Below are 14,066 nucleotides of genomic sequence, written 5' to 3'. Positions count from 1 at the left end.
TGTTGTTTCTTGATGAAAACTGATGCGAGTCGAGTTTTGGGTCAGTTTTAGCACCAGGAATTATCTCAAAACTCAGCTTTGACAAAAGCAAGCAGAAAGTTTTCTCTCAGATATAATACAACCAGGTTTTATTTAAGTTCTCTCTTTTCCCCCCCCACACTGGCAAAAGTTCAGAGGGAGTTTAAAGTTTTGTAAACATTTTAACTACCCCTCTTCCCCCTTTTATGAATTTACAAAGCAAAGGAGACAGGGAGACCAGATTTGCAACAGTTCCAAGTCTCTCCATGCTGTTGGATCCAAAAACTATATACAAGTCTGCAGCAGTCTCTGTATAGTTACTGTACATGTTTGGGGGCAGGGGGAAGAGAAAGGAGGAGGGGAAAGGTGACCCCAAAAAATGAATAAACCAAACAAAATAAAATCCAAAGCCAAACTTCTCTTGAGCAACTCGAACTGTTTTCTTTAGGCAGTGATGACAGAACAGTCACCTTTATACAACTCCACCAAAACTGCAGCGTATCTCCCTTGGCAGGTTATAACCCTCTGGGAATGGGAGATGGGACCAGGGGGTTGAAACTAAGTGCATTTGGCAGTATTCATTTTCTTTCTTTCATGGTGTGTGTGCGTGTGGGTGGGTAGAGAAAGGAAGGCGGTGTTAATATTTCCGTGAGAGAGGAAGGTTATGATTCCATAAATACTTAAAGATTATGGATCCCAGTGAAGGTGCATGAAATAGTTTAAGGTGTAGAAGATAAGCAGGGCCATCACTGCACATAACTTCGCCCTCCACAGTCTCTCTTCATGACAAAAGGGCATCTCTGCTCCTTAACCTAAGCACTGCTTGAAATGACAACTAGCTAAGACTGCTGGGGTATATATCTGAAAGCCAGTGTTCACCCTCACCAAAGACTAAAGATCCACACAGTAAAGATCCTACTGTCTCTTAAACGAGACAAATTTGCAGGAAAAGAGCTCAAAATAAACTGGTCCTAACCCTCCAAAGGTAGCATTTAAGGGATCAATTCAACCTAAAAGAAGAGATGCCACCCCCCTTTTTTCCCAGAGTAGAAGTCCCCACTTGTCCAGGAAGGCTGGAGTATGCCAACGGGGAACTCCACCAGCTTCAGCATCACCACCTAATGAAGACAGACTCGAGCTTTCCCTCCAAAAATAATGTGCTGAGAAGGGCTGGCAGGGGGTGTGCAACTTCAAACCAACCCAAGCTAAACTGCGCCCACCACCACCCCTCTCCTGCTGTTGCCAGTTCTAAGGTTAGCTTATGAATGCAACTCCTGGCTTGGGAGAGCACCTCTTGCCCTGATGGAGCACGGAAGTCAGTATCTGTGTGGCATTTTGGTTTTGACCAACATCTGTTAACCACAAACTCTCAGTCTCTCCATGACTGCACATGTTGTATGCGGTACGAGTAACCAGGAGAGGGAAGCAATGGTTTGCAGAATCCCAATTGATTTTTTTTTTCCCCAGGTATGTCAGCAGAAGAAATCACAGCACAGTGAAAGCTTGCTGCCCAATCAGCCTTGTTGTGAACGAATCCTATCTCCCACCCTCCCAGGACTCTGAACAAAGTCCACTCGACTCTAGGCTGACAGTAGGAACAACGCCTGTGCAGTCCTGGGCAGAAAGGGTTTGCTGGGGCCAGAGGAAGCAGCCTGAGATGATTGATTCTGTGATTCACTGCGAGGCAAAGAAGAACGCATGGTGGAGAGTACTGTGTCCAAAACGGAGAATCCATGGTTAACAGATGCAGGAAAAGCCAGTTGATTTGCACATGCTCAGTAGTCTTCCAAAGTCTCTATTTCTCCCATATTGAGCCGCTCTGATGAGGCATTCACTGAAAACCCTGTAAACCAAGAAGGACTTGTGTTAAAAATCTGGATGTGGTATATTGTGTTTGATGCAATACATCTGTTACATGCAGTAGCATGTGTAAGATAAAGTGAATAATAAGTATCAAATAAAAACTCAGGGGGAAATTCAGTAAGGCTAGAGATATAATTACCCAAACTGTTTCTGGTTTTTCCCTTAATAAAACGAAGACAATCAATTGTTTATTTAGGTAAGTATCACTTAGTCTTTAAAAACAGATCAGCAGAAGACTGGTTTCAACTTTCATTTGACACAAGATGTCATCTGCAGAGCTAGTATGAGGCATGTCTAGGCACAGTGGCAACATGGCTCAGCAACATCTTGGAAAGGAGCACGTTTGAGTCAACTGGTACTTGGAAGTGCCCATCAACACTGTACTTATATGGTCCAAGAGGCAGAAATATACATTTTGTGAACTCAGAATCCAAGTGTGGAATCATGCTCAGCACTTCAGGGGGTGTGAGCAATTCCACCCCTTACTTTAACGTCTAAATACATCTACCTATGAAATCTAGTGGTAATTCCATGTATTTCCATGCTTTTTTACAGTCTTCTCAAGAGTACAACATGAAAAGGTACAAAGTTATATAGGGCTATGCAGATGGCTCAAGATGCACCTAAACTTGTACCCAACCTTTTAATCGTAAGTGCTGAGGACATGATGCTTTTTTCTCACACTTTTCTCATGTGCAAGAACATTTGCTACAAGGAAAAAAACCAATATATCATATGCAACTTTCCTACTGAAATCCAATTTTCACAGTTGTACCAACCTCATATGGAGTATGAGAAAGTTCTCCTGTGTAAGGCTACTACACACAAACCTGACATTTCATTGTCTTGAGACTGCTATGTAGGCTTGCTCTGTGCTAGAAAACAAACCACTTTCACAGTCATTATCTTCAACAGATAAACAGTGCTCTGTTCAGTAGGTTTAAGCAAATTGTTCTGGCTCCCTCTCGTGGCAGTATGTTACCTAAAAGGTTTTGGAATTATCTGTAATAAGTGTACTGATTTTTAAGAAGCTGCATGTGCTACTTCTCTTACAGTTGCAACAACTTAATTGTATGTGGTGATTTCACATTACATGAGCAGGTTTTTAAACTATTCAACTGAAGACCCATATCAGACTCACTGGATTGGCACCTGGGGGTGGCATAAGTCAGGATTCCACTGAAAAATTCAATATACTTCATTGCAGAAATCATTGATTTAATTGAAGAGTATTGATTTTGTCAAGAACAAAAAGGGAAGATGAAAAACAAAGGTAGGGCTCTGTCAGAGCCTTAAAAAAGCAGTGACTTCCAAGTGGTTAATACCAGGCTGCTTTACATGAATATGAGCCAAGTAGCACCAGCACAACAAATACCAGCCCAGTGCGGTGCCCTAGTTTCCTTTTTATCACACAGCACAAATGTAGACACATTTATTCTACAGGAATACTACAGTGCCATATTACATTCCACAATGCTCACTACTCAGGTACTTAGACGATGCCCTCGTATCTTAAAGGCCACTTTAAAGAAACCTTTCCATCAGTGCTATAAGGACTAGTTAACTACCATCCTCACATAAAAATTAAAATAGAGAACATAAAAAATAAACAAATAAATAAAAGAGGGACTACTAATGATGTCATCATCTCCACTGCCTCCAACTGAAAACCTATGACCACTTTTCGACTTTTTTTTCCATAAAATCTTTGCCATCATTTCTGACTAGGGTGGTTAGCTCATGTAAAAAGGTAGGAAGGAAGAAAGGCAAGCCTCGAGAAGCTTTATTAATTCATTAAATTCATTAATTCAATAAAATAGGCATAGGTTGACTCAAAAGAGGAAAGGCAGTTTAACTGACATCCCTGAACTACTTAAAGGTTTCCAGGTAATAACCAAGGTATTGGAGAGACCTTTTCATGAGGGAAAGTTCAACAGAAGTTTTCCATGAAACTGATATAGAGTTTTTTTGAATCATTAAACTAGTAATACTGAAACAAATTCTAAAGACACTTCAACAACTACCTTTTCTGCTCAAATTCAATATTCCCATTTAAGGTTAACAGGAATTGTACACTCCACAAGGCTTTTCCCAAACTAAACATTAATTTATAAAAATTAAAACTGACCTAACAAGCTGGGATCTGCACGAACCATTTTCTGTTTCTTCTTTTTCTTCCCACTCTGCACAGCCTCAAAATTGGATTGCTGGTTGTTGCTCTGATTGGTCTGAAAGACCGAATGTAGCGAACTGTGGTTCATCCCCCACACTGAATCCTAGAAAACAAAGCAAGATTATAAAGTGCAATTAAGTTTGGTTTATTTATATTGAAAACATTCAGAAAGCCCAAAGCACTTTCTACATCACATGTGGCAGCACTAACCACTGATGCATCCATCCAACACATCTACCTCATCTTTCTAAAGCATATCATGGATCAGTGTGTTAAGACACTATTTGATCTACAGTTGGCCCTAACTGTTAGTTATAAAGGAAACTTGATTCTGCAGAAAATATCTGAAATCTGCTTTATTCTCTGCATTTCACATGGCCTGTAAAATCCTGCTCATCCTCCTATCAATCCAGCAGAAATGCAGCCTCTTCAGACTCAAATATAGTCTCTATACACTGCTCCTAAGGATGGTAGTGAGTAAGATTTACCTGTTGCTGCTGCTGTTGCCGCTGCTGACTGGCTTTCTGTTTGGCACGGCGCTCAAGAAACTGCTTGGCAAACTCCTTGGCCTCAGGAGTATCTCCAAGATAGGCTCTGATGTAATCATGGACCTCATAGGGAGACTCCACTTCCTTCAGGAAAGAAACAAACGTGGGAACTGCAAGAAGAAGGCAGACCGTGAGGGAATGCATGTTGATACGTGAACACATGCATGCAATAAACACAAAGTTTGGATTTCTGTTTCAAATATTCACTAATCTAGTAGCCATGGCAAACAGCTTCCCCTTCCAAGTACCCTACAGTAAAGTCCTATGACAGAATGCTTCATCTGTTCTGCAGTCAAAGCAAGGATAAGAAAGGCAGCTAATGCGATGAGAAGGAAAAACAAACTGACAATCCTATGGGTATGTTAGCCCATCAGCTTGAGTCGCTGCCAGCTTTAATGTTCAAATTTAATGCCAGGCCCAAATGGAAAATACTACTCCCAGAGCTGTCATCAGTACAATCTCTTTTTGGCTGAAGCACAACAGATCACAGTCCACAGTGGCTGACCTGACCTGCAAGGACCTGAAGTTCAACAGCTAGCTCACTTGCAAGGCATCTTTACCATCTTTTTATCCTTAGACTAACTTTGTTGCACTGAGTTTTATTTTAACACGGAGAAGGGCAAAGCAAATCATGAGCCAGGAAGACACCAGGACAACAGGCTGCCGCCTGTGGCACAAAGTAGCCTTGGAAGCACAGAAGCTCACTGCGGATGTATGACCCACAATGGCCCTGCAGGGCCACAGCCTCTCCCGAGACACCAGATGAAGCTAGTTAGTACATCACAGATGAGGCCAAGAAGTCACTTCTAGTATCTCTCCTTTAAGAGGAGGGAAGCTGTGGCACTGCAATTGTGCGAGGTGTGATCCTGGCTCTTGGCGCAGCTCTTGTTCCCCACTCAGGTTCGTGGGTCCCACAGAACCACAACTTTGCAGCGTGCAGATGCTGGAGCACAAGGATTTGCACAGGTCCACACTGGAGGCAGTAGTACAAGAAGGTACCAGTTTGTGATCTCAGGCTGGGCATTCCTCTATGTGCCCTCCAGCAGAATTAGTATAAAACCCAACCAGTTTCACACCAAAAAGAGCTTTGCACAGAGACATATAATAATTTGGCTTGCACTTTTAAGTGAACTGGATCCTCATCGACCTGCCTGATAATGCTTCCATGACCACCGAAAATCCTCAGCAGAGCTCTGGGTGGCAGACTTCAAATCTGTTTCCAATCCCCACTGATCTGCTATAGTTAGCCCAACAAAAACCATGGAGAAGATGATGCAGCCAGTTCTTCGGACCACTATTTAATGATGCCATTTTGCTGACTGCATTAAAAACATTACTTTGATGTCATTACTGTCTCTCAGAACAATCCGGTCAGGAAACAAACTGGATATTGTTTCTCACAGTGGATCATTTACATTCCTCCCCACCTCTTACCATCTAAGTTGTTGGCTGTGTTGAGTGCATGAAGCATCTGTTCACACCACTGAGTGAATCCATCCTGGGCTTTATTAACCCCCTGGAACAATTTCAACAGCTTCTCCTCTTCTTCCACCTTCTTGTTTTGTCTACTTGTAATACCTACAGATTTACTGAGGTAAAGAAAACACATATAATAAATCATAAGTTACCAGACTTATGAACAGTACAGTATACAGTACAATGTTACAAGACTCGCTAGTTTACAAGGTGTGAATGCTGTTTAAGAACCAACTAATTTTCTACGTAAATGACAAAATAAATTGTGAATGGTCACCTATTAGCTATTTTTGTTGTCAAAACAGATCCTGAGCGACACAGAAAAAAAAAGAAAAACAGACGAAGATGTTATAACTGCTAAGTGATCATCTCAGGAGTCGTAGCCTTTCTTTGCAAAAGCTCCTTCCCCAATTCCTACCTGAGGCTGGCATTGCTTTTGTTTTTATTGGTCGAGTTACGAGGTCCCACTTCCTTCACTGCATCATCCCAGAAACCCATGTTTGAGTTTTTGGTATCAGCATTACTCCAGATGCTACTGACTAGATCAGATGCCCACTGGTTGCTGGGATTAGTGTTTAGGGAGCCCCACACTGAATTCCCAATGCTGGTGTGCAGGTTAGAGTGCTGTTGAAACATAACAAAGAGATCCTGGTTATTAGCACCAGACCTGGCAGAACAGTAATGAATAGACATGGAGAACTGTCATGTACTGTTTTCCTCTGCATACTGATTACATAAATACCATACATACCGTAGTATTTCTGACTCTGTTCGGCTGCTGGTGCTGCTGTTGCTGCTGTTTCTGCATCTGCCTTGCCTCTTCCTGCTGTATCTCCAGCAGGGACTTGGTGGTGCCTGTTGGTTTGGTGACATTACCCCAGCCTGACAATTTTTGCTGCTGTTGCTGCTGCTGTTGCTGGAGGGCCTTCATTAGTTCACGCTGCTGACGCCTTTGCTGTTGCATGCAAGACAAAAACGCTTGTCCATACTTTCAAAAGATCATTACTATTCAGAAGTCTAGCTGCGAAGCTGGTTTTAAACTGATATCACTCTCTCCTGGAGGAGTTTGGCTGACCTATTATTTTTTGAGCCATCACAGTTCCTCCAAAAAGGGAGACACTAAGTAACCAGTAAATACAAATTGTTTATTAGATTAGGACAGAATAAACTTGTCAAATCATAACTGCAGCCAGCTAAGCATTTGGGGTCTTGGAAGAATACCTTCTCTCCCCTACCATCACTTGCTCCCCCTGCCCCAAACTGCCCTGGTCTTGTGCATATCTGCAAACATATTAGAGTACAGATGTAAAATAATTTTATATAGTTTTGTGAACGTATTATACTCTCAGGGATGAAAGAGTACAGTTCTCCCTCCTTTCAGATACTTGTATTAAGAAGCTATAAAAACTTTCAAACAAGTACTTACTGAACCTACACCCGAAAGGTAGGATTTTACCTGAGTTATGCTATTTCAAAAAACACTCCTCATCCTCACCATTCCTTCTAATAACTTTATTGACAGTTAAGCAGTCACATAGTTGAGACCACTCTAACAAGTTACACTCCATTACTACTAGTATTTACCTCTTCTCGAAGCTGCCGTTCTCGTTCTTCTTCTAATTTTTGGATCTCTGCCAATGACAGTGTGGTCTGGGATTGGCAAGCTCCTGAATTTGATTGCTGACCCCATGTTGAAGATGAAGGGAGCTGGGTCAAAAAACCACATCATTAGGAATTACAAAACATTTTAGAGAATACTGCTGCAGTATAATCATGAAAAATCAGTGTAAGCCCACAGCACAAGGGAAAAAAAATGCCACCTTTAAAGTTTAACAAAACACCGGAAAGTATAAAATGGTACAATTAAGTATGAAAAAGTAAAACGTATAAACTATGTTTCTTTGAATTGCCCTCTGATGTGTCATAGGGTCAAAGACACAGCGTATCAAGAATAATGTAACACATCACTGCCTGAAAAATAGCCATCAATTTTTATTTCAAAGACTTCAGGAACTCCAAGCTTTAGAAACTTTGCACTCGCCCTTGTTCATTGCAGCAGAATAAATATCTGTACTCATCTGCGAATCCCTTTCTAGTACGATTCTACTGACTGAACCTTTTTCTTTTTTGTAACTTATCTTCCTCTTGTTTCTCCCATCACTTTTCACAGTCAACTATTTACCCTCTTCCTTCTCCATATAGTTCAACCGCCCCCAATCTGCTCAAGCTAGTCTAGACAACCCTGAATTCAGCTGTGGTTTTACTTCCTACACTGAACTGAAGGAGGAAGTTAAACTGTAGAGACACATTACCTTCATTTGTGCAAGTTGCTGCTGTTGCTGCTGTTGTTGCAGCCGTCGTAAAGCCTCCTGCTGCTGCTGCCTCTGTCTCATTATTTCTTTCTGGCGCTGGAGTTCCAGCTCCTTGCGCTTTCGCTCTTCTTCTTCGAGCCGCTGTCTGGCTGCCTCTTCTTCCATGCGTAGCCGACTTTCTTCAAGGCGCCGTTGGGCTTCCTCCTCTTCACGTGCCCACTTGGCAGCCTCCTCTTCCTTCCCAGGACATAAAGAGGAGTAAAGTCTAAGTAGACTTAGAAAATCTAAATTACTCCTACTCTGCGGTATTGACATTCTGACAGAACAGAGAGAGACTTTTATATCCATAACCTGTGCTGTTTAGGTTGTTCATTTACCTTTACATCTGTCAGGCAAGAAAGCCCAATAATATGGTCTATACCCCCTAAAAATATAAGTTTGCCATTGCTCCACCAAGGAACTCGGAAGAGAATGACATCTCCCTAGTTCAGAGCAGCTAATTTCATGCTGCTTTCCTTCTAGGAGTTACACACCTTTCAGTCTGAGCTTCTACCTGCTTATACTACTTACAGTCAAGTACTGCTACACTTTCAGTGGAATAAAACTTGACAGGAATAAAGGAAGAAGAGGTTTTGACATGAAACAAGAAAACAGGTGACAAAGACAGTGATGGTTACTGTTGTTACTCAACACTAGAGTTGCAAAAGAAAAGATGCTTCTGCTAACAAAGGAGATGACTGTGTGGGGGGACAAAAATGGCAATGAATGTCTTGTAAGGCAGGCCCCTGAAAACGAATTTTTAAATAACAACTGGCAATTCTGAAATGGACCTGGAAGTTAATGTGAAACCAATCATGTTTCAAGATTAGTTTGATTTAGGGACTGTGACAGTACCAATTTGGGGGCTGGAAGCTCAAGTTCCCCAATATGGACTTCTAAAGCTGACCCCAGGGGAAAAAAGCCTGTTAATAGTAAGACAAGAAAAGGGAAGAAAAAAGCTGAAACTTTGATAGTGGGTATAGTCTTGGCATAGTACAGAAAGACTGGCAAAACTCATTATCTCAGATGACATTAAAGATAACAATTCTATAATAAAGGCTCAGAGAGTGACAATTCAAAACAAATTATTATTCTTGTACTCTAGTCTGCCTTTCTTTTGAAGAAAGGAGTAGAAATACCATGGCTGCAAAGCCATTCTTAAGGCTCAAACATGAAGGAAAATACTCATTCAACACAAATTTATTTTCCAAAGGGCAGACTGGATTCTGATTATTTTGTCTGAAATCAGGATACAGGTAAACAACCTGGTTTTCATTCACTTGATACTGTCTACAAACTTTGCCTTCCTCCACCAAAACTGATGGGTGTCTCGGGCACAGATGCAAGTTTCAAAGCCTGTTCGTTCTGGCAGCCTCCATAATTAAATATAATAGTTCCCTTCTGCCATTTTTCACCTGTTTACGAATTAACTCTTCTCGTTGCCGTCTTTCCTCCTCTTCTCTTCTTCTCTCTTCCAATCTTCTAAGTGCTTCCTCCTGTTGTTGCCGCTCCTCTTCCTCCCGCTGCCGCCTTAGTGCAATTTCCTGCTCTCGTTGTCGCCTCAGGGCTTCCTCCTGGAGTTGGGAACAAAATGTGAATCTATAAATGCCATTTTATTGATGAATCGCATGAGAACACAGACTACAACATGGTCTGGCCAGATAAATGGCCTCAAGAAAAGTTCCTTAGCTCCAGGCTAAGCACTACCAAAACAATTATATTAAACACTACAAACCCACATGTTAACAAGTTTTTTGATGCAATGTGCATCTCATACATAAATGAATTATTTTAATGAAAAAAGGAACACATGAAATCATTGCCTATCTTTGGTTTTAAAAAGAATGGTGTTGAGAATGAAAACAAAGGGTGAGACTCCTTGTTCCGATATGTACTAAGTGTACTTGAACATATATATGTATTTTAATGTGTGGGTATCATTAATTCTTTTTTTTTTTTTTGAGTGTCAGCTGTAAGTTGGAAGCTTTTCCTACTTATAAGGAGTTTCTAAACACTGACTAAAGTGCACTACAACACTCAAACCACATATCCAGACACCAGATATAAGCTGAAACAGCCCAGTGCACTTAAGAAAACTGTAACCTTTGGAAGTCTGAGATGTGGAACTCAATGAAAGGGCTTTGACTGGGCTTTTCCTATACTACTTAAATATTATGGGCAACAAAAGGTCTTGAGGGCTTTAGTTTTGGGCTATCCCTAAATTATTTAAATAGCTTCCAGTAAATTGCTTGCCAAGTAGCAAAATTATTTACTTCAGTCAATAAAACTTCAGCACCCTTTCCTACTGCTCTGAAGATCAAGATAAACAGAAATTTTTCCATTCTGCTACTTGATTTTTGGAGGAATAGGGCACAACCAGCCTTCCGCTGGCTTCCTGTATATTGTTAAATGGGAGTGCATCTGTGCAACTTTTCGCCCCAGTTCTGACTTTGCCTTGCATAAAATACCCTTGGGTTTTGCTGCCTTTTTTGATCTCTGAAGTCCAGCAACTGTGTTAAGGCCACTCTGCTTTTCATCCCTCCTATTCTTCTCTCCACTTTCTGACTTATCCTACCAGCTCAACCTAAAGATCCTACTTTTTGCACAGGAACTTTTTTAAGCTTTCATAAATACATTTTCCTTTTGAACAATCAGTACTGTGCAATCATACTCTTACAAGTTTTTTTATAAGCAATACATTATTCACAGAATGAAGGGAGACTAATTGTCTCCCTTAAATTTTGAACTCTGGTAAATCAAGGAAGTTAATTCTGAAATCTAAGACCCTTTTACTAAATCTGATACCAAACCTTCATATACACACAGCATAGATAAACTGCAGTACACTTCACTGAACAACTGGATCAGGTTTCTCTGACCCTGGCTAACTTCAGATGTCTACAATGTAACTGTCAGTAGACAGAATTTTTTTTAATTTTTTTTTTTTTTTACAAGCAATCCTATGGCACTGAAGAGGTGCTGGCTGCAAGCCAAGAAGTAATTCATATTCCTGTATATCACTTAAGTGGTTTAGTGCTAAAATGTAAGTGCAGTAAGTGTAAGCTTTTCTTCCACTAGCTGGACATAAAACAGTAGTCTGTGAATTGTTTTCTCAATTAATCAAGTCCTTGATTTGTCATATTCACAAAAGCTTCAAGCACAACACACACCACCTAGACCATTTTTGTAACTTGGGCCTTGGGACACATGCACTCAAGTCACAGTAATCAAGTGTCCCCAATACAAGTGCTGAAAAATTTCTGCTTGTTGTTTCTTTTACTGAAAAGTCTACTGAGGAGGCTGGAGGTGTGCCAGTCTGTTTTGTTTGACTAGAGACCACACACCAGGATCTCGGCTCAGGATGCCTAGCTGCCAGCCAGGCTGGGGGGATGTTCGGCACTAGCCATTGACATAACATGTAGTACCTGAGAGAGATGAACCAAGTCACCAAGTCCTCCTATACGACAGCAGTTCACTGACATCTCTGCCCTACTTTGCCTTTGGGAAATGAGGCTAGAATTGCTGTTAATAAAGCTGTAGGTATCTCTTTCTTGCTCAGGCATGCCAGGAGACACACTGTTGAATGACAGCAATTAAAAAAAAAAAAGGGAAAAAAACCCCACTTCTCTCCCCTAGAGAACTGAAGATGAACAGTGTTGTACCAACATGAGTAAAAAAAAAAAATCTGCAAGATTATGAAAAGCTGGGAATCACATGGCTGATGTAATTCTTTTTTCCTACTCTTCACACCTATAGAAAAGGTTGCCTTAAATATTTACTTCTGTATCTTATTATTATTCAATGTTTTTGTTTGAGCATGTAACCAAAAACTTTCAAAGCTCTCCAGCTTTCTGCCACTGACTTCCTGCTCCAAGAGAATCCCAATATTCTTTAGCATCTTTTCTAGTAATTGTTTTCAACCACACATCTTGCTGTACAGCCAACTTGTTTCAGGTCTTTTAAAAGTATCTATAATATTGCAGAAAATCCTCATTTCAATAGACTCTGGATTCTTAAATAAAATATTACAGATTTTTTTGCAGTTAGTAACACCTACAATTCTACTTGTCCATGTTACTAGGGCTTACAAATCTTTTTGTTTTGTGGATCTCATCTTTGAACGAGGTACTTGAAATGGAGCACTAAAGATACAATTCAGAGAACACAATTATTAGCTAATTATTAAACCTCAAATTTTGTTCCTCAAAGCGATCAATTATTACAAAATAGAAGTTATCAGACCAGAAACAAAAGAGAAATACAGGAGCTACACAAGCTGGGCATTACTGTTTGCAATTCTACAGTGCAAGTAATTGATGAAAACTATGAACACAACTGGATTCAACATTTGGTATGACATTTCATCCTACAGAATTGAATTTCTATTAGTTATTTTTTTTATTTAGAATTCACCATCAACAGCATATTTACTAACCTTATATACTAGTCTTTTATGCAGTATTACATCAAAAGCCTTCCTGAAGTCCAGGCAGATTAAGTCTACTGCTTCACCCCTCTCAGCTCTCACTGTCATCTCCTCAAAAGAAGTTAATCAAATTTGTTAAGCATCATCTCCTCTGTATAAATCCATGCTAATAAATCAGTTCATCCCTGATTCTACAATGCCTTCCAGTACAGAAGTCAGATTCAAATATTAGACCAGTTTCGTTTGTTTTTTAAAAAAGTACAGAATACAGTATTATTTTCTCTTTCCAGAGAAATGCTTAAACTCTTTTTTACCTTTTCAAGACATTACTGCTCAGAATTAAGCATTGTGGCAATTATTCCATTGGTAATGAACTAAGATACTTGCTGTTACTGATTTTCAACCCCATTCTGCTTTCTCCTTGTAAATAATTATTTCCCATGACATCTCAGAAAGGGAGAGTCAGATTGTTTACTGTACAAATCCAAAGTGGATAAAAAACTTTGGAATTTAATGTACATTTCTAAGAAGTTATACATAGTAGCAAAACTGTTAGTCTGAAAAGAAACAACCCAAGTCTATTTATTTGAAGCCACCATGGATGACACACATTGAGTTACCAGGTGATCAGCTGAAAAATTAGTTATTATTAGAACAGATCTAAAGCAACTTAACTCAAAAGTTCAACTTTTGAGTATATTATTGCTTTAATACTACAGTAAAGCTTGAACTCAAGCATCAAAGGATGCTTTTCCACTGTATACCATAATGACTTGCTGTACACAAGACAGACAGATTAAAGCAAGGAGCCATTTATTTATAGATTTGATTCTTAAAGATACCATGAAAGCCAACTACATATCATACTGCAGCCTATTAAAATAGATCTTCAGTGACAAAACCCAAACACTGAGTGAATTGAGGTCTATGACTATCTTAGAAATAAAGCTAAAGATTCTAGAGGCTTCTGAGGAAGTGTCTGATTCTTAAACCAGGAAACGCGCTTCACAACTGCCTACCAAAGCACATCAAAAATATTGTAAAGGACAAAATTATTTATTACTTTCACCTATTTTTCACGTGCTACTTTACAGGGCATTTACTAACTCCTTAGTGAATAAGCTCAACAATGTGCTTGCCCTTATCCTTCACACACAGAGTGAAAACTAACTTTCACTGCCTTTCCCTCCTACGACACTTAAAGAACAACT

The 14,066-nt window shown here is 40.1% G+C and overlaps 1 protein-coding gene across 16 annotated transcripts in view; it reads right to left on the bottom strand.

The window, feature by feature from the left end:
• Positions 1–111: 111 nt before the first annotated feature.
• The window catches only part of GIGYF2 (GRB10 interacting GYF protein 2), a 79,729-nt gene continuing 65,774 nt past the window's right edge, over positions 112–14,066 (bottom strand). For 8 of the 16 annotated variants that reach the window (XM_052803684.1, XM_052803689.1, XM_052803690.1 and 5 more), the window contains 10 exons: positions 12,865–12,966; positions 9,845–10,003; positions 8,391–8,627; positions 7,663–7,785; positions 6,830–7,033; positions 6,502–6,702; positions 6,037–6,196; positions 4,543–4,712; positions 4,010–4,157; positions 112–1,861 (listed from right to left, as the gene is read on the bottom strand). In XM_052803684.1, the coding sequence (XP_052659644.1) occupies positions 1,794–1,861; positions 4,010–4,157; positions 4,543–4,712; positions 6,037–6,196; positions 6,502–6,702; positions 6,830–7,033; positions 7,663–7,785; positions 8,391–8,627; positions 9,845–10,003; positions 12,865–12,966 (1,572 nt within the window). In that variant the 3' untranslated portion in view covers positions 112–1,793. Of the gene's footprint in view, positions 1,862–4,009; positions 4,158–4,542; positions 4,713–6,036; positions 6,197–6,492; positions 6,703–6,829; positions 7,034–7,662; positions 7,786–8,390; positions 8,628–9,844; positions 10,004–12,864; positions 12,967–14,066 lie in introns of those variants that run through there. The other 8 variants (XM_052803691.1, XM_052803696.1, XM_052803692.1 and 5 more) reach the window with 3 other exon arrangements.

Source organism: Harpia harpyja, chromosome 12 (assembly GCF_026419915.1).
Source record: "Harpia harpyja isolate bHarHar1 chromosome 12, bHarHar1 primary haplotype, whole genome shotgun sequence".
In the NCBI taxonomy this organism is placed as follows: Eukaryota; Metazoa; Chordata; class Aves; order Accipitriformes; family Accipitridae; genus Harpia; species Harpia harpyja.
This window is presented reverse-complemented; position numbering and strand designations above follow the sequence as displayed.